The 18,180-nt window shown below is 36.4% G+C and overlaps 1 protein-coding gene across 1 annotated transcript in view; it reads left to right on the top strand.

Moving 5' to 3' along the window:
- The window catches only part of SEL1L2 (SEL1L2 adaptor subunit of SYVN1 ubiquitin ligase), a 117,774-nt gene that overhangs the window by 68,736 nt on the left and 30,858 nt on the right, over positions 1-18,180 (top strand). The window contains exons 7-11 of the mRNA XM_059898676.1: positions 14,919-14,972; positions 15,387-15,446; positions 15,532-15,613; positions 16,830-16,984; positions 17,622-17,678. Of these exons, the coding sequence (XP_059754659.1) occupies positions 14,919-14,972; positions 15,387-15,446; positions 15,532-15,613; positions 16,830-16,984; positions 17,622-17,678 (408 nt within the window). The remainder of the gene's footprint in view (positions 1-14,918; positions 14,973-15,386; positions 15,447-15,531; positions 15,614-16,829; positions 16,985-17,621; positions 17,679-18,180) is intronic.

Below are 18,180 nucleotides of genomic sequence, written 5' to 3'. Positions count from 1 at the left end.
GGGTGTGGGGCAAGAAATGTACAAGATGATGTTGAAACATCCTATCCTACTTGATGGCAAGGACACTGTCAGAAAATACTAGGATTGAGAATTCCCTGGTGGTCCAGTGATTAAGACTCGGCGCTTTCACTGCCTGGGTTCAATCCCTTGTCGGGCAGCTCAAACAAGCACGAATTACTAAAGATGGAACAATTGAGCACGAAGATGAATAATGACCACAATGGACTGAAATACCTCAAATGTACTTAAATCCCTTAGTTCATAATGATACTTAGAAACAGCACTCTTTAATCACTTTGGAGGATGTTAGAGAACCAACTCTCATTATTTTGAAAACTGATAAATGGACAGGTTCAAACATTTATTGACTATTCTTCACAAACTATATCTCAGAGTATAGGAGACCAAGGAAAGTTTTTCTTTATAAAATTATTCCAGCTAATAAATGAGGAAGGAATCACAGAATTAGAATGGTATCTTTTTGCCACCCCTAATAAGTCAATGGACCTACGCAGTGGTCATTACTGGCTGCTAACATCACAAAGCAGAGACAAGAAACTATATACCTCCTGATGGAGATACATAACACTTCCTATGAGACAGTCTTGCCAAACACATTACACCTAAGTTTGATCAAGCCTCTAAATCTGACTGCCAGCCTGTAGAAAATACAGTATTGTGATCAACAAAATCCAGGCTAAGTATAACTCTATAGGAGGAGTGACTGGTTTTTTCAACAACAACGAAAAATTACAAGGAGAAAAGAGATGGATAAGAAATTTAGATATTAAAAAAGACTTGAGACTTCCCACTCAGTTGCAATCTATTGGCCATATCTGGATCCCAATTCAAACTGTTAAAAAAAGAAGAGAAAAAGTTAAAAGAAAAATAAAGAACATTTATAAGGCAGTTGGGTAGATATAGATACTGACTAATGATATTAACAAATTTATATTAATGTTTTTAGTGAATAATGGTATTATGATTTTGTTTTTTAAAGGTTCTTTCTTGTAGAGGCACATACTGAAATATTTACAGATGAAATATATATTGTCCAAGATTTACTTCAAAATAAACTGGATGGCCAGAGAAAATCAGTACGGGTATAAATGAAGCCAGATTGGCCAAATTGATGATGGATAATGATTGGGTGATGGATCATGGGTTTTTTATATTACTTTATTTACTTTTTCATATTCGAAATATTCTGTACTAAAAAGAATACACAGATGGAATAGGTGTTAGACTTGAAGATTAATAACTAAGAGGAAGTGGAATATCTCCACACTCTTCTGGCTTTTGTTGAGCAGTATGGCATTTTCCCCCCAAAGTGGCCACAGCAATATTTCCAGTCCACGTGCTATTTCAGACCCCTAATCGACATCATCAAAAAGTAGAGTCTATTTTCCCTTTCCTTGTATGCAGGTGGGCTTGTGACTACTTCAAACAATAGAGTTTGCTTTAAGTATTGCTACATCACTTTGAAGGCTAAGTCATGAAAAGGATACAGCTCTGCCTGGCTCCCCCTGTCTCAGGATGCTCACTCCTGGAACCCAGCTACCATGCTGTGAGGAAGCTCATACAATAGGAGAGGCCCCATGTTGCTGTTCTGGCCATTAGTCTCTGCTAAGGTCTCAACAAACAGCTAGCATCAACTGCCAGACATGTGAATGAACCAGCACTCAGATTATTGCCTCCCTAGCCTTTGAGTCTTCCAACTAAGGCCCCCATATCATGGATCAGAGAAAAGCCATCCCCACTCTACCTTGGCCAAATTCCTGACCCACTGAACCCTTAGCATAATAAATGGTCATTTTATGCCACCAAGTTTCCTGTTAATTTGTTACACAGCCATAGTAACTGGAACAAAGGCACTAACATTCAGAATTAAAAGGGCAGATTGTACTTTTCTCAGAAGCACCAGATGCCTTGGCATCCTTGTTGAAAATCACTTGACCATATATACGAGGGTTTATTTCTGGTCTCTCTACACTGTTCCATTGGTCTATATGTCTGTCTTTATGCCAGAAGTACAGGGTTTTGAATTACTGTAGCTTTATGCCAGTACCATAGGGTTTTGAATTACTGTAGACATCTAGCTTTGGGTTTTTTTTCCTCAAGATAGATCAACTATTTTGTGAGCTTCCATATGAGATTCTCTATAAATTTTAGGATGGTTGTTTCTATTTGTGCAAAAATGACATTGAGACTTCGATAGAGGTTGCACTGAATCTGTAATCTCTCTGGGTACATTCTAACAATATTAGGTCTTCCAATACATAAGCATAGGATATTTTCCATTTATTTATGTCTTTTTAAATTTTTTCAGCATTGTTTTATAGTTTTCAGTGTACAAGTCTTTCACCTCCTTGGTTAGTTTATTCCTAAGTATTTATTCTTTCTGATGCTAATGTAAAATGGACAGTTAAATTCGTTTTCTAAATGTTCATTGTTAATGTATAGAAAAGCTATTAGTTTTTTGTGCTGATTTTGTATCCTGCAACTTTGCTGAATTTATTAGTTTTAGCAGTTTTTTTGTGAAATCATTAGGGTTTTCTACATATAAGATTATGTCATTTGTGTACAAAGAATATTTTACTTATCCTTTCCAATTCAGAGGTCTTTTTTTTTTTTTCTTGCCTAACTCCTCTAGCTAGAACGTCCAGTACCATGTTGAATAGAAGTGATGAGAGTACGCCTCCTTGCCTTGTTCCTAATCTTAAAGGGAAAGCTTTCAGTTTTTCCACCATTACATACGATGTTAGCTGTGGGCTTTTTATACATGGTATTTATTATGTTGAAGTAATTTTCCTCTAAATTTGTTTAGTGCTTTTATTATAAAAAGGTGTTGAATTATGTCAAATGCTCTTTCTGCATCAGTTGAAATGATCACTTTTTTCTCTTTTATTCTGTCAATGTGGTACAGTAGGCCCTTGGGATCCATAGGGGATTGGTTCCAGGACACCCCTACTGATACCAGAAATCCACATATGCTCAAATACATTATACTGGGTGGGACAAAAAGTGCCTTCAGTTTTCTCAGTAAAAATAAAAGACACATTTTTCATTTTCACCAAGAACTTTATTGAACAACGTATTCATCCTTTTGTTCCACTACCTTCTGTCATTTTTCATAATTCCATCTTCCCAAAATTTTTTTTTCCCCCAAAATTTTTTTTAACATCTTTTTGAGAGCATAATTGCTTTACAATGCTGTGTTAGTTTCTGCTGTAAAACAAAGTGCATCAGCTATACATAAACATATCCCCATATCTCCTCCCTCTTGTGTCTCCCTCCCACCCTCCCTATCCCACCCCTCTAGGTGGACACAAAGCACCGAGCTGATCTCCCTGTGCTAAGTGGCTGCTTCCCACTAGCTATCTATTTTACATTTGGTAGTGTATATATGTCCATGCCACTCTCTCACTTCGTCCCAGCTTACCATTCCCCCTCCCTGTGTCCTCAAGTCCATTCTCTACGTCTGCGTCTTTATTCCTGTCCTACCCCTAGGTTCTTCAGAACCACTTTTTTTTTCTTTTTTTAGATTCCATGTATATGTGTTAGCATATGGTGTTTGTTTTTCTCTTTCTGACTTACTTCACTCTGTATGACAGACTCTAGGTCTACCCACCTCACTACAAATAACTCAATTTCATTTCTTTTTATGGCTGAGTAATATTCCATTGTATATATGTGCCACATCTTCTTTATCCATTCATCTGTCGATGGACATTTAGGTTGCTTCCTTGTCCTGGCTATTGTAATAGTGCTGCAATGACAATTGCGGTACATGTCTCTTTTTGAATTATGGTTTTCTCAGGGTATATGCCCAGTAGTGGGACTGCTGGGTCATATGGTAGTTCTATTTTTAGTTTTCTAAGGATCCCCATACTGTTCTCCATAGTGGCTGTATCAATTTACATTCCCACCAACAGTGCAGAAGGGTTCCCTTTTCTCCACACCCTCTCCAGCATTTATTGTTTGTAGATTTTTTGACAATGGCCTTTCTGACCAGTGTGAGGTGATACCTCATTGTAGTTTTGATTTGCATTTCTCTAATGATTAGTGATGTTGAGCATTCTTTCATGTGTTTGTTGGCAATCTGTATATCTTCCTTGGAGAAATGTCTATTTAGGTCTTCTGCCCATTTTTGGATTGGGTTGTTTGCTTTTTTGATATTGAGCTGCATGAGTTGCTTGCATGTTTTGGAGATTAATCCTTTGTCAGTTGCTTCGTTTGCAAATATTGTCTCCCATTCTGAGGGTTGTCTTTTCGTCTTGTTTATGGTTTCCTTTGCTGTGCAAAAGCTTTGAAGTTTCGTTAGATCCCATTTGTTTATTTTTGTTTTTATTTCCATTTCTCTAGGAGGTGGGTCAAAAAGGATCTTGCTGTGATTTATGTCATAGAGTGTTCTTCCTATGTTTTCCTCTAAGAGTTTGATAGTGTCTGGCCTTACATTTAGGTCTTTAATCCATTTTGAGTTTATTTTTGTGTATGGTGTTAGGGAGTGTTCTAATTTCATTCTTTAACATGTAGCTGTCCAGTTTTCCCAGCACCACTTATTGAACAGGCTGTCATTTCTCCACTGTATATTCTTGCCTCCTTTATCAAAAATAAAGTGACCATATGTGTGTGGGTTTATCTCTGGGCTTTCTATCCTGTTCCATTGATCTATATTTCTGTTTTGGTGCCAGTACCATACTGTCTTGATTAATGTAGCTTTGTAGTATAGTCTGAAGTCCGGGAGCCTGATTCCTCCAGCTCCGTTTTTCTTTCTCAAGATTGCTTTGGCTATTCGGGGTCTTTTGTGTTTCCATACAAATGGTGAAATTTTTTGTTCTAGTTCTGTGAAAAATGCCATTGGTAGTTTGATAGGGATTGCATTGAATCTGTATATTGCTTTGGGAAGTATAGTCATTTTCACAATGTTGATTCTTCCGATCCAAGAACATGGTTTATCTCTCCATCTGTTTGTATCATCTTTAATTTCTTTCATCAGTGTCTTACAGTTTTCTGAATACAGGTCTTTTCTCTCCTCATGTAGGTTTATTCCTAGGTATTTTATTCTTTTTGTTGCAGTGGTAAATGGGAGTATTTCCTTAATTTCTCTTTCAGATTTTTCATCATTACGTATAGGAATGCAAGAGATTTCTGTGCATTAATTTTGTATCCTGCTACTTTACATATTCATTGATTAGCTCTAGTAGTTTTCCGGTAGCATCTTTGGGATTCTCTATGTATAGTATCATGTCATCTGCAAACAGTGACAGTTTTAATTCTTCTTTTCCTATTTGGATTCCGGTTGTTTCTTTTTCTTCTCTGATTGCTGTGGCTAAAACCTCCAAAACTATGTTGAATAATAGTGGTGAGAGTGGGCAACCTTGTCTTATTCCTGATCTTAGTGAAAATGGTTTCAGTTTTTCACCATTGAGAACGATGTTGGCTGTGGGTTTGTCATATATGGCTTTTATTAGGTTGAGGTAAGTTCCCTCTATGCCTCCTTCTGGAGGGTATTTATCATAAATCGGTGTTGAATTTTGTCAACAGCTTTTTCTGCATCTATTGAGATGATCATATGGTTTTTCTCCTTCAATTCTTTAATATGCTTTATCACATTGATTGATTTGTGTGTATTGAAGAATCCTTGAATTCCTGGGATAACCCCACTTGATCTTGGTGTATGACCCCTCTAATGTGCTGCTAGATTCTGTTTGCTAGTATTTTGTCAAGGATTTTTGCATCTATGTTCATCAGTGATATTGGTCTGTAGTTTTCTTTTATGGGACATCTTTGTCTGGTTTTGGTATCAGGGTGATGGTGACCTCGTAGAATGAGTTTGGAAGTGTTCCTCCCTCTGCTATATTTTGGAAGAGTTTGAGAAGGATAGGTGTTAGCTCTTCCCTAAATGTTTGATAGAATTCACCTGTAAAGCCCTCTGGTCCTGGGCTTTTGTTTGTTGGAAGATTTTTAATCACAGTTTCAATTTCAGTGCTTGTAATTGGTCTGTTTATATATTCTATTTCTTCCTGGTTCAGTCTCGGAAGGTTGTGCTTTTCTAAGAATTTGTCCATTTCTTCCAGGTTGTTCCTTTTATTGGCATAGAGTTGCTTGTAGTAATCTCTCATGATCCTTTGTATTTCTGCAGTGTCAGTTGTTACTTCTCCTGTTTCATTTCTAATTCTATTGATCTGAGTCTTCTCCCTTTTTTTTTCTTGATGAGTCTGGCTAGTGGTTTATCAATTTTTTTTATCTTCTCGAAGCAGCTTTTAGTTTTATTGATCTTAGCTATTGTTTCCTTCATTTCTTTCTCATTTATTTCTGATCTGATCTTTATGATTTCTTTCCTTCTGCTAACTTTGGGGTTTTCTTGTTCTTCTTTCTCTAATTGCTTTAGGTGTAAGGTTAGGTTGTTTATTTGAGATGTTTCTTGTTTCTTGAGGTAGGACTGTATTGCCATAAACTTCCCTCTTAGAACTGCTTTTGCTGCATCCCATATGTTTTGGGTGGTCGTGATTTCATTGTCATTTGTTTCTAGGTATTTTTTGATTTCCTCTTTGATTTCTTCAGTGATCGCTCGGTTATTTAGTAGTGTATTGTTTGGCCTCCATGTGTTCGTATTTTTAACAGATATTTTCCTGTAATTGATATCTAGTCTCATAGCATTGTGGTTGGAAAAGATACTTGATACGATTTCAATTTTCTTAAATTTACCAAGGCTTGATTTGTGACCCAAGGTATGATCTATCATGAAGAATGTTCCATGAGCAGTTGAGAAGAAAGTGTATACTGTTGTTTTTGGATGGAATGTCCTAAAAATATCAATTAAGTCCCTCTTGTTTAATGTATCAGCTAAAGCTTGTGTTTCCTTATTTATTTTCATTTTGGATGATCTGTCCATTGGTGAAAGTGGGGTATTAAAGTCCCCTACTATGATTGTGTTACTGTCGATTTCCCTTTTTATGGCTGTTAGCATTTGCCTTATGTATTGAGGTGCTCCTATGTTGGGTGCATAAACATTTACAATTGTTATATCTTCTTCTTGGATTGATCCCTTGATCATTATGTAGTGTCCTTCTTTGTCTCTTGTAATAGTCTTTATTTTAAAGTCTATTTTGTCTGATATGAGAATTGCTACTCCAGCTTTCTTTTAATTTCCATTTGCATGGAATATCTTTTTCTATCCCCTCACTTTCAGTCTGTATGTGTCCCTAGGTCTGAAGTGGGTCTCTTGTAGACAGCATATATATGGGTCTTGTTTTTGTATCCATTCAGCCAGTCTATGTCTTTTGTTTGGAGCATTTAATCCATTTAGACTTAAGGTAATTATCGATATGTATGTTCCTATTACCATTTTCTTAATTGTTTGGGGTTTATTTTTGTAGGTCTTTTCCTTCTCTTGTGTTTCCTGCCTAGAGAAGTTCCTTTAGCATTTGTTGTAAAGCTGGTTTGGTGGTGCTGAATTCTCTTAGCTTTTGCTTGTCTGTAAAGGTTTTAATTTCTCTGGTGAATCTGAATGAGATCCTTGCTGGGTAGAGTAATCTTGGTTGTAGTTTTTTTCCCTTTCATCACTTTAAATATGTCCTGCTACTCCCTTCTGGCTTGCAGAGTTTCTGCTGAAAGATCAGATGTTAACCTTATGGGGATTCCCTTGTATGTTATTTGTTGCTTTTCCCTTGCTGCTTTTAATATTTTTGCTTTGTATTTAATTTTTGATAGTTCGATTCATATGTGTCTTGGCATGTTTCTCCTTGGATTTATCCTGTATGGGACTCTCTGTGCTTCCTGGACTTGATTGACTATTTCCTTTTCCATATTAGGGAAGTTTTCAACTATAATCTCTTCAAATATTTTCTCAGTCCCTTTCTTTTTCTCTTCTTCTTCTGGGACCCCTATAATTCGAATGTTGGTGTGTTTAATATTTTCCCAGAGGTCTCTGAGACTGTCCTCAATTCTTTTCATTCTTTTTCTTTATTCTGCTCTGTGGTAGTTATTTCCAGTTTTTTATCTTCCAGGTCACTTATCTGTTCTTCTGCATCAGTTATTCCACTATTGATTCCTTCTAGAGAATTTCTAGTTTCATTTATTGTGTTGTTCATCATTGTTTGCTCTTCAGTTCTTCTATGTCCTTGTTAAACGTTTCTTGTATTTTCTCCATTCTATTTCCAAGATTTTGGGTCATTTTTAGTATCATTACTCTGAATTCTTTTTCAAGTAGACTGCCTATTTCCTCTTCATTTGTTTGGTCTGGTGGGTTTTTACCTTGCTCCTTCATCTGCTATATATTTCTCTGTCTTCTCATTTTGCTTAACTTACTGTGTTTGGGGTCTCCTTTCTTCAGGCTGCAGGTTTGTAGTTTCCGTTGTTTTTGGTGTCTGTCCCCAGTGGGTAAGGTTAGTTCAGTGGGTTGTGTAGGCTTCCTGGTGGAGGGGACTGGTGCCTGTGTTCTAGTGGATGAGGCTGGGTCTTGTCTTTCTGGTGGGCAGGACTGCATCTGGTGGTGTGTTTTGGGGTGTCTGTGAACTTATTATGATTTTCGGCAGCCTCTCTGCTAATAGGTAGGGTTGTGTTCCTGTCTTGCTAGTTGTTTGGCATGGGGTGTCCAGCACTGTAGCTTGCTGGTCGTTGATTGGAGCTGGGTCTTAGCATTGAGTTGGCGATCTCTGAGAGAGCTTTCACAGTTTGCTATTACTTGGGGCCGGGAGGTCTTTGGTGGACCAATGTCCTGAATCGGCTCTCCCACCTCAGAGGCTCAGGCCTGACACCCGGCTGGAGCACCAAAACTATGATTGTGGAGGTGTGGTGAATACAAAATCTGATGTAGTAGTCCAGTAGGCCGGAGACTCTGGAAAGAGTTGCAACCCAAACGAAGGCTGCTGGCAGAATCCTATCCTCTGGTCATTGGCAGGAGGCTTCATTTCCTTACCATGTGGAGCTCTTATTAGGGCTGCTTATAACAAAGCTTCTTCCATAGAATGGAAGAGAGGAAAAGGGGGAGAGAAGGACAGAGAGGGAAAGGGAGAGAGTCAGGGGCTGGGAGACTGGGCCCCAAAACTTTTTATCTTTTTGAGCAAAGAACTGTTCCAGGTTCCTTTTACAGTCTTCTAGGGAATGGAAATTTTTTCCATTAAGAGAATTTTGTAAAGACCAAAATAAATGGAAATCTGAAGGTGCAGTGTTTGGTGAATACGGCGGATGAATCAGAACTTCCCAGCCAAGCTGTAACAGTTTTTGCCTGGTCATCAAAGAAACAGGCAGTCTTGCATTATCCTGATGGAAGATTATGTGTTTTCTGTTGAATAATTCTGGACGCTTTTCATTGAGTGCTGCTTTCAGTTGGTCTCATTGGGAGCAGTACTTGTTAGAATTAATTGTTTGGTTTTCTGGAAGGAGCTCATAATAGAGGACTCCCTTCCAATCCCACCATATACACAAGATCACCTTCTCTGGATGAAGATCGGCCTTTGGTGTGGCTGTTGGTGGTTCATTTCTCTTGCCCCACGATCTCTTCCGTTCCACATTATTGTACAGTAACCACTTTTCATTGCCCGTCACAATTTGTTTTAAAAATGGAACGTTTTCATTACGTTTCAGTGGAGAATCACATGCAGAACTATGGTCAAGAATGTTTTTTTCACTTAAATTATGTGGAACCCAAACATTAAAACAATGAACATAACCAGGCTGGTACAAATGATTTTCAGCACTTGATTTGGATATTTTCAGTATGTCAGCTCTCTCCCACGTGGTGTAACATTGATTGTTCTCAATTATTGCCTTGATTTGATCGCTATCCACTTCAACTGGCCTACCCAACCGTGGAGCCTCATTCAGCGAGAAATCTCCAGCATGAAACTTCGCAAACCAATTTTGACATGTTCGATCAGTCACAGCACCTTCTCCATACAGTGCACAAATCTTTTTGTGCATTTCAGTTGCGTTTTTACCTTTCTTGAGGTAATACAGCATAATATGCCAAAAATGTTGCTTTATTTCTTCCATTTTCAATATTAAAATGGCTATACAAAAATTCACCAATTTTGTTGTCTTTTTTTAAATGCACACTGATATGACAGCTGTCACATACAATCTAACAAAATTGTTTTGAATAAAGTTAAAGACAACTAAGTGCTACTAGAGCCATCTTATGAAAAAAAACGAACTAACCTTTGGCTCACCTGATAGAATGATGTCGTATTTGCCTATAACCTACACACATCCCCCTGTATACTTTAAATCATCTCTAGATTACTTACCGTGTAGATGTTATGTGAATAGTTTCCAGTGTACAGTAAATTTAAGTTTTGCTTTTTGGAAATTTCTGGATTTTTAAAAATATTTATGTTCTGTGGTTGGTTGAATCTGTGGATGCAGAACCCCCCAGATGCAGTGGGCCAACAGTATATATTTTGATATATTTTATATGCTGAACTGTCCTTGCATTCTAGGAATAAATCCCACTTGATCATGGTGTACGATCCATTTAATGTGTTGTTGAATTCTGTTTGCTAGTACTTTGTTGAGGTTTTTTTTCATCAATATACATCAGGGATATTGGTCTGTTGTTTTCTTTTCTTGTAGCATACTTGTCTGGCTTTATTATCAGGGTAGTGGTGGCCTCATAAAATGAGTTTGAAAGTATTTTTTACTCTTCGGTTTTTGGGAAGAATTTGAGAAGGATTGGTGTTATTCTTTAAATGCTTGATAAAATTCTCCAGTGAAGCCATCAGATCCTGGGCTGTTCTTTGTAGGAGGTTTTTGATTACTGATTTAACTTCCTTACTAGTTATAGGTCTATTTAGATTTTATTTCTTTATGATTCAGTCTTCATAAGTTGTGTGTTTCTAGAAATATATCCATTTCTTGTAGATTATCCAATTTTGGGGTGTATATTTGTTCATACTGCTCTCTTATGATCTTTTTCATTTCTGTGGCATCAGTTGTAATGTCCCCTCTGTTATTTCTGATTTTTCTGTTTTGGGTCTTTTTTTCTTAGTCTGAGCATTTGTCAATTTTGCTGATCTTTTCAAAAACTAACTCTTAGTTTCATTGATTTTTCTACTGTTTTTCTATTCTCTTTTTTGTTTATTTTTCCTTTATTCTTTATTATTTCCTTCCTTCTACTAACTTCGGGTTTCATTTGTTCTGTTTTCTCTAGTTCCTTGAGGTGTAAAGTTAGGTTGTTGATTTGAGATCTTTTTAAAGTAGATTTTTATCTCTATAAACTTCCTCTTAGTACTGCTTTTGCTGCATTGCCTAAGTTTGATATGGTGTTTTTAGTTTTCATTTGTCTCAAGATATTTTCTAATTTTTCCTGTGATTTTTCTTTGACCCATTTGTTATTCAAGAGTGTGTTGCTTAATTTGCACATATTTGTGAATTTTCTAGTTTTCTTTTTGCTATTGATTTCTAGTTTCATTCCACTGTGGTCACAAAGGTTATTCGGTATGATTTTAATCTTTTTAAATTTGTTAATATTTGTCTTGTGGCCTGACATATGATCTATCCTAGAGAATGTTCTATGTGCTCTTCAGAAGAATATGCATTCAGCTGTAGTTGAGTAGAGTGTTTGCTATATGTCCATTAGGTCTAATTAGTCCATTGTGTTGGTCAACTCCTCTATTTCCTTATTAATCTTCTGTCTCATTGTTCTATCCATTATTGAAAGTGGGGAATTAAAATCTCCTACTGTTATTGTATCACTATTTCTCCTTTCAATTCTGTCATTGTTTGCTTCATATATTTGGGTGCTCTGCTGTTAGATGCATATACATTTATAATGGTTATATCTTCCTGGTGAATTGACCCTTTTATCATTATATAATGTCCTTTGCCTCTTGTGACAGTTTTTGACTTAAAGTCTATTTTTTCTAAATGTGATCATCCCTCTCTTTTGGTTACAGTTTGCATAGAATATCTTTTTCCATTTTTTTCACTTTCAGCCTATGTGTGTTTTTATATCTAAAGTAAGTCTTCTGTAGACAGTATAAAGTTGGATCTTGTTTTTTATACATTGAGCCTTCTATGTCTTTTAATTGAGGGAGTTTAATCCATATAACAATTTAGAGTAATTACTTAAAGAGAAAGACTCACTATTGCCATTTTGGACATTGTTTTCTGTTTGTTTTGTCGTTATTTTGTCCTTCTTTTCCTCTCTTGATGCCTTCCTTTGTCTTTCATTTATTTTTTTGTAATGGCATGCTTTGATTTCCTTCTCATTTTTTGTGTACATCTTCTGTAGGTATTTTCCTTGTAGTTACCCTGGATATTACATAAAACATCTTATAGTTATGACAATCTATTTTAAATTGATATCAACTTAACTTCAATCACATAGACTCTGCCCTCCTCCCACTTTATGTTATTAGTGACACAAATCACATCTTTTTATATTTTGTATCCATTAACATAGTTTTTTAGTTACAGTTATCTTCTTTTATGCTTTTATCTTCTAAATTCTCTACCAGAATTAAAAGTGACTTATCCACCACCATTACGGTATTACATGATTCTTTGTTTGTCTATGTATTTATTATTACCAGAGAGCTTTATATTTTTGTATGCTTTTGTGTTGTGAGCTAACATCCTTTCATTTCAACTTGGATTCCCTTTAGCAATTCTCGTAAGGCAGCTCTAGTGTTGATGAACTCCCTCAGCTTTTGCTTATCTGGGAAGTTCTATATTTTGTCTTCATTTTTGAAGGTTAGTTTGTCCAGATACAGTATTCTTGGTTGACAGCTTTTTCTTTCAGCATTTTGAATATATCATTTCACTCCCTTCTGGCCTGTAATGTTTCTGCTGAGATATCTGCTCATAATCTTATGGAAACATCCTTGTACATGACAAGTCTCCTTTCTCTTGCTGCATCTGGTGTTCTATGTCTTTGACTTTTGATTATAATGTGTCTTTGTGTTGGCCTCTTTGAGTCCATCCTACTTGGAGTTCTTTGAACTTGAATTTAGATGCCCATTTCCTTTCTCAGGTTTGGGAATTTTTCAGCCAAATTTTCTTAAAATAAGCTCTCTGCCCCTTTTTCTCTCACTCTTCTGTGGCTCCCATAATGTGTATAATGTTCAGTTTTTTTGTGTCCCTCAAGTCCCTTAGGCTTTCTTCACTTTTTTAAATTCCTTTTTTTTTTTTGTTCCTCCAACTCAATAATTTCAAATGACTTGTGTTCAAGTTCACTGATTCTTTCTTCTGCTTGATTAAGTCTGTTGTTGAACGTCTCTAGTGAAATTTTCAATTCTATTATTGTATTCAGCTCCAGAATTTCTGTAAGATTTTTTTTTAATAGTTTCTATCTCTTTGTTGGTATTCTCATGTTGTTCATGCATCATTTTCCTGATTTTATTTAGTTGTTTATATGTGTTCTCTTGTAGCATTTTGAGCTTAAGATGATTGTTTTGAATTATTTGTCTGGTAATTTGTAAATCTCCATTTCTTTAGGGTAATTTTTAAAGATTTATTTTATTCCTTTGGTTGGGCCATATTTCCTTGTTTCTTTATCTGCCTTGTTATTTTTTGCTGTGATTTATGCATTTGGGGAAACAGCCACCTTTCCCAGTCTTTATGGACTAGATTTATACAGAGGAAGACCTTCACCAATAAACACAGCTAGAGATTCTGGGGGTCTCTCAAATATTTTCTGGGAATGTGCCTTCTCTGGATTTGTGTTTGTAATTCCCCAGTTACAGAGGTTTCTTTTTCAGGAGGTTGTAATCACTTGCTCTCTCTGGTGGTACTGCCTTCTGTGGTACTGCAGGCTCTCTAGTGTTGCAACAAGCCTCCAAGCTCTCTTTTTTGCTTAGAGACCCCCAGCATCTAAAGCATGCCAGTTCTGTCAGTGCTCCAAATCAGATGAGATGAAAGCCAAATCTTCAATCAGCCCCTCTTCAAAAGTCAGAATTCCCACTCTGTTTTCCTCTTTCCTTCCCAAGGGAGAAGCCATGAGGTGGGCTGTTTCTCCTGATTGTGCGGAGTTGTGCTGGCTGCCATCTGCAGTATGCTACAAGTTCTCTGTTGCTGCAACAATCCGATGAGCTCTTTTGTTCTCAGCAGCCCCCTGGGGAATCCAAAGTATGCTGGTTCCCCATTAGCACTCTGTATCAGGCAAGACAGAAATCAGTCCCTCAGGCAATCCCACCAAAAGCTGGAATACTGGACCTAAGTTCCACTCTCCTCTTTCCCTCCCAAGGGAGAAGCTCCAAATTGGACTTTTTCTCCTGATCACACCAAGCTGTGCTGGCCTGGGGGAGGAGTGATTGCAGATTAAATAACCTTAATAACCTGCAATAAGATTGCAGATTAAATAATGGCTTTTCTAACCTACTTTAATGGCCTGTTCTTTGCTGTGAGTTTGACTGGGTAACTACGATTTCTTAACTGGTTTCTGAAGTTCTCATAAAGGCTTTTTGGACTGTATATTTTGGCTACATTGGAGAAACAAGGCTTGGGGCTTCCTATTCCACCATCTTGCTCTGTGTTCAGACTTTCACTTTTTATTCAATATAGTTCTTCCTGTTTGAACTTTTTATATCCATCACATTTTATTTTTAAAATATGTAAAAAAGTATTCAAATTAAAATTTAAAAGTATTGGAGAATAAAGTCTTTTCATTGCCGAGAAAGGTAAGCACATAGAGAGCATTGGTTTATACTATTTTATTACTATAATTATTCTAAAATTCAGTATTAGCTTATTTTCACATATATTATACAAAACTTCCACTATTGTGACCTTTTCCAAATTTTTCTTGCAGCCTTAGCAAAAGTGTAATAAGGCAATTTGCTATGGTATAAGAAATAAGTTAACAATACAAATAATTATAGAGCAGACATTTAAAATACCCCTTACTAATGTAGGTAAGAATAGCTGTAAAATAAATGGATTTATTGAGTTTTTCTTTTTCTTTTGGGCTTTAGGCATTAGGATTTTTGTCTTCTTGTGGAATAGGAATGGAATACAATCAAGCTAAGGTAAGGTCATTCTATTTTTTCTGGAACAAAAATGATTTTTTAAAGGGACACTGAATAGAGGGTCTACTCTTTAAGTGAAGGGCTCACTCTAGTGTGGTGGTTAAGAGCACAGCTCAATAGTTAGAGAAGTTTAGGGTCCTAATGCCATTCGTTTCTTAATGTTCCATATTATCAACTTTCAGATAATATCTACTCCATAGGGGTTTTGTGATTTTTAAATGAAATATCATGTACAACCCCCTTTTCACAGACTCCAGAGCTCAATAAGCCCCCAGTGAATGGCAGCCATCTTTACAGAGGAAGAGAATGAAATTTGTAATTTACTTTGGAGTAGTTCAAGGTTAGGAATAAAAAGGCAATGATTGGGTTTGAGTTTCAAATTTAAATGTCGAATAACCTTTTTTTAAACTTTAGGCACTGATATATTACACCTTTGGAAGTGCTGGAGGAAGCATGATATCCCAGATGATTTTGGTTTGTAATTAAATATTCTTGGGCCCAAATAGGTGTGTTATAAATATAGCATTGTCAAAATATTAAGAATTTATATGTGTTTTAGGGGTACAGATATTTGTCAGGAATCAGTGTTCTACAGAATTGCGAAGTTGCCCTAAGTCATTACAAGAAAGTGGCAGATTATAGTGAGTAATCCACATAATTTATTTTAAGATAAAGAGACTTGCCAAGCAATTAAAAAAACAAATCAATACTAGTTGAAATATTTATGAAAGTATTTAAAGACTGTGCTTTAACATCGGTTATAATACAATTCTTTTAATACAATGTAGAGTTTCTGATTTCTTAATAGTTACTTTTCCAAAAGTTTTAAATGATTGTACTTATCTTTTATTTTTGTTAGTTCATGTCTCCAAACAATTCTATTTTACTTGATCTTGTGATCTTCTTTCCTTAAACTGAGAATTTAAATATAACATCAATAAATATTAAGCAGTTTCTGTAATTCTAACATTTAGAATATGGGATGACTTGTTAAAAATTCCTGAAGAAATGGATGTAAGGTACATACCTTGGCAATCTCTATACCTTGGCAATCTCTGTTGTTGCACTTGAGAACAATTCAAGTAACCATTATTCTATTACCCTATCCTTTGTCTATAGAAAAACAGAGCACGAGGTTAATATATATTCCTAGAATCATTTTCAAAGTTGTATGTAATATTTCCTCATGCAATATCACTGAAACAGACTACATAATAGAGTTTTAAGTAAAAGTCTTCCAAGAAGTGAATAGGGTAAAGTCCATGGTTAATTTCTATGATCAGAATAACATCTGAATTTACATCTTTGACATTATCAGGATCTGAGAAAAGGAAGAAAAAAAATTACTTTTGAATTAAAGATGTTATATATATCAAGATGTTTTTGTATGCTTAATGAAACTGGAATTACCAGATATATTTCAAATTGCGTATTTTGTTAGGTTTACTCAACCATATTTAAAATTTATTTTCAGACTATCCATAGGAAATAATTAAGAAGCGGTTCTTACTCTTGTATTGTAGTTTCAATATACCCAGTAAAAGTCAGTGATAGAAGGGGTTGGTTGCCTTCTTCTGAAATCTGTCTTCTTTCCTGAGCCTGCTTGGCTAGGGTCTTACATATATTGATAAAATATTTGTATAGGCTGCAAAAAATAAGTAGTGTATTGTACTTTTCTCAGAACCAAATAAGCAAAATTAGCAAATTTCTATCTCCTAAGGATATTTCTTTTCTGTTAGTAGACCAGATCTCTGCACAATTTAAAGAGAATAGGCCTAATAGTTTTTTCTGTAAGCTGACTGTTGTCTCTTACAGTCTGTGTATTCTGGCTACTCTCTGGCTTGTTTCTATTCACAGTTGCTGACAAATTGGAAAAAAGTGAAGGTGTTCCAGTGGAAAAAGTGAGATTAACTGAAAGACCTGAAAATCTGAGTTCCAACAGTGAGATTTTGGACTGGGACATATACCAATACTATAAATTTTTGGCTGAAAGAGGAGATGTTCAGATACAAGTAATGTATACAGATGAGCTTGAATTTTTAGAACATGCAAATTACAAAGGGCTTGGTTCTCTCTGAGTCCTAGAAGGGTTAACAATGCCCCATCCTGAATGGGAAAGGGAAGAGAACTCCCTCCTCTTTGTTCTACTCCTTTTTTGTCTGTATCTTTCAGTTCCTTATAGCCTATGGGAGAGCCAGTTGCAATAGTAATGGCATTGTTTTTTGCATTTACTCCTAAAAAAATTAGATGGTAATTATAGAAAAAAAGTACCATCCAATGTTGGTTTTAATATGAATGAACTCTTACCAGGATCCAGAAATACCCTGTCTTTGGAAATGGGAATGGAAATAGGACAGCATTTGTGTGACCTTTGAGAACCAAGAGTTAAGACCACTAGGTTTGCGTGCCCGGGTGTTGCTGTACATTACCAGGCCAGCTTTCTGGCCTCGAGGAAGCCATATGACCAACATCAACCATTTACCCAATAAAACACAGAATTGGGAACAGTTTCCTGCTTCTTTTTTAAGACATGCCAATTGTAGCAAACTGGATCAATATACTGCATTAAAATCATCAATTAATTTTTTTCTTTTCTTTATTGAAATGAATACTACTGCTAAAATAATTGTCAAAACTCATCATTTCTAGGTATCTCTTGGACAGTTACATCTAATTGGGAGGAAAGGTCTAGATCAGGATTACTATGTAAGTCAATCTCAAGCTTCAGTCACGTGGGATGGGAAGGATAATGGTGAGGGAGGTTGGCGGGGCCATGAAAGGGGAGAGGGTGGGTGGAAGAGTTGCTGGGGAAAACCCGCTGCTGCTTCCTTGGTCAGATCTGCTTCCCAGTTTTTGAGGAAGAACAAAGTTCACTAGAGAAAGCACTTTTCCTACCTGCCTCCAAGTACAAAGTGGTAGAGGCCTGTGAAGGAGTAGCTGGGGCTGGGGAGTTTCCATGGTCCCACTGAACCCTCTCTCTTCCCACCCAAACTCACTGTTGAACTGAGGTTAGGTGAGGAGGATACACCCATTCCCAAAGGCCAGCTGTGGAAAGTCTATCTGGGAGTTAACGCCTCAACCCCACTTGGCTAGATTAGAGGACAGACTGCTTCCGATATAATTAGGTATATTATTAATCATCTTTATACATTTGCAAAGCTCCTTTCAATCACTTTTTGCTTCATCTTACCTGATCCCAGTGAGGTTA

This window comes from Balaenoptera ricei, chromosome 15, assembly GCF_028023285.1.
Source record: "Balaenoptera ricei isolate mBalRic1 chromosome 15, mBalRic1.hap2, whole genome shotgun sequence".
Taxonomy (NCBI): domain Eukaryota; kingdom Metazoa; phylum Chordata; class Mammalia; order Artiodactyla; family Balaenopteridae; genus Balaenoptera; species Balaenoptera ricei.
The sequence above is the reverse complement of the archived record's forward strand: the minus strand, read 5'-3'. Positions and strand labels throughout refer to the sequence as shown.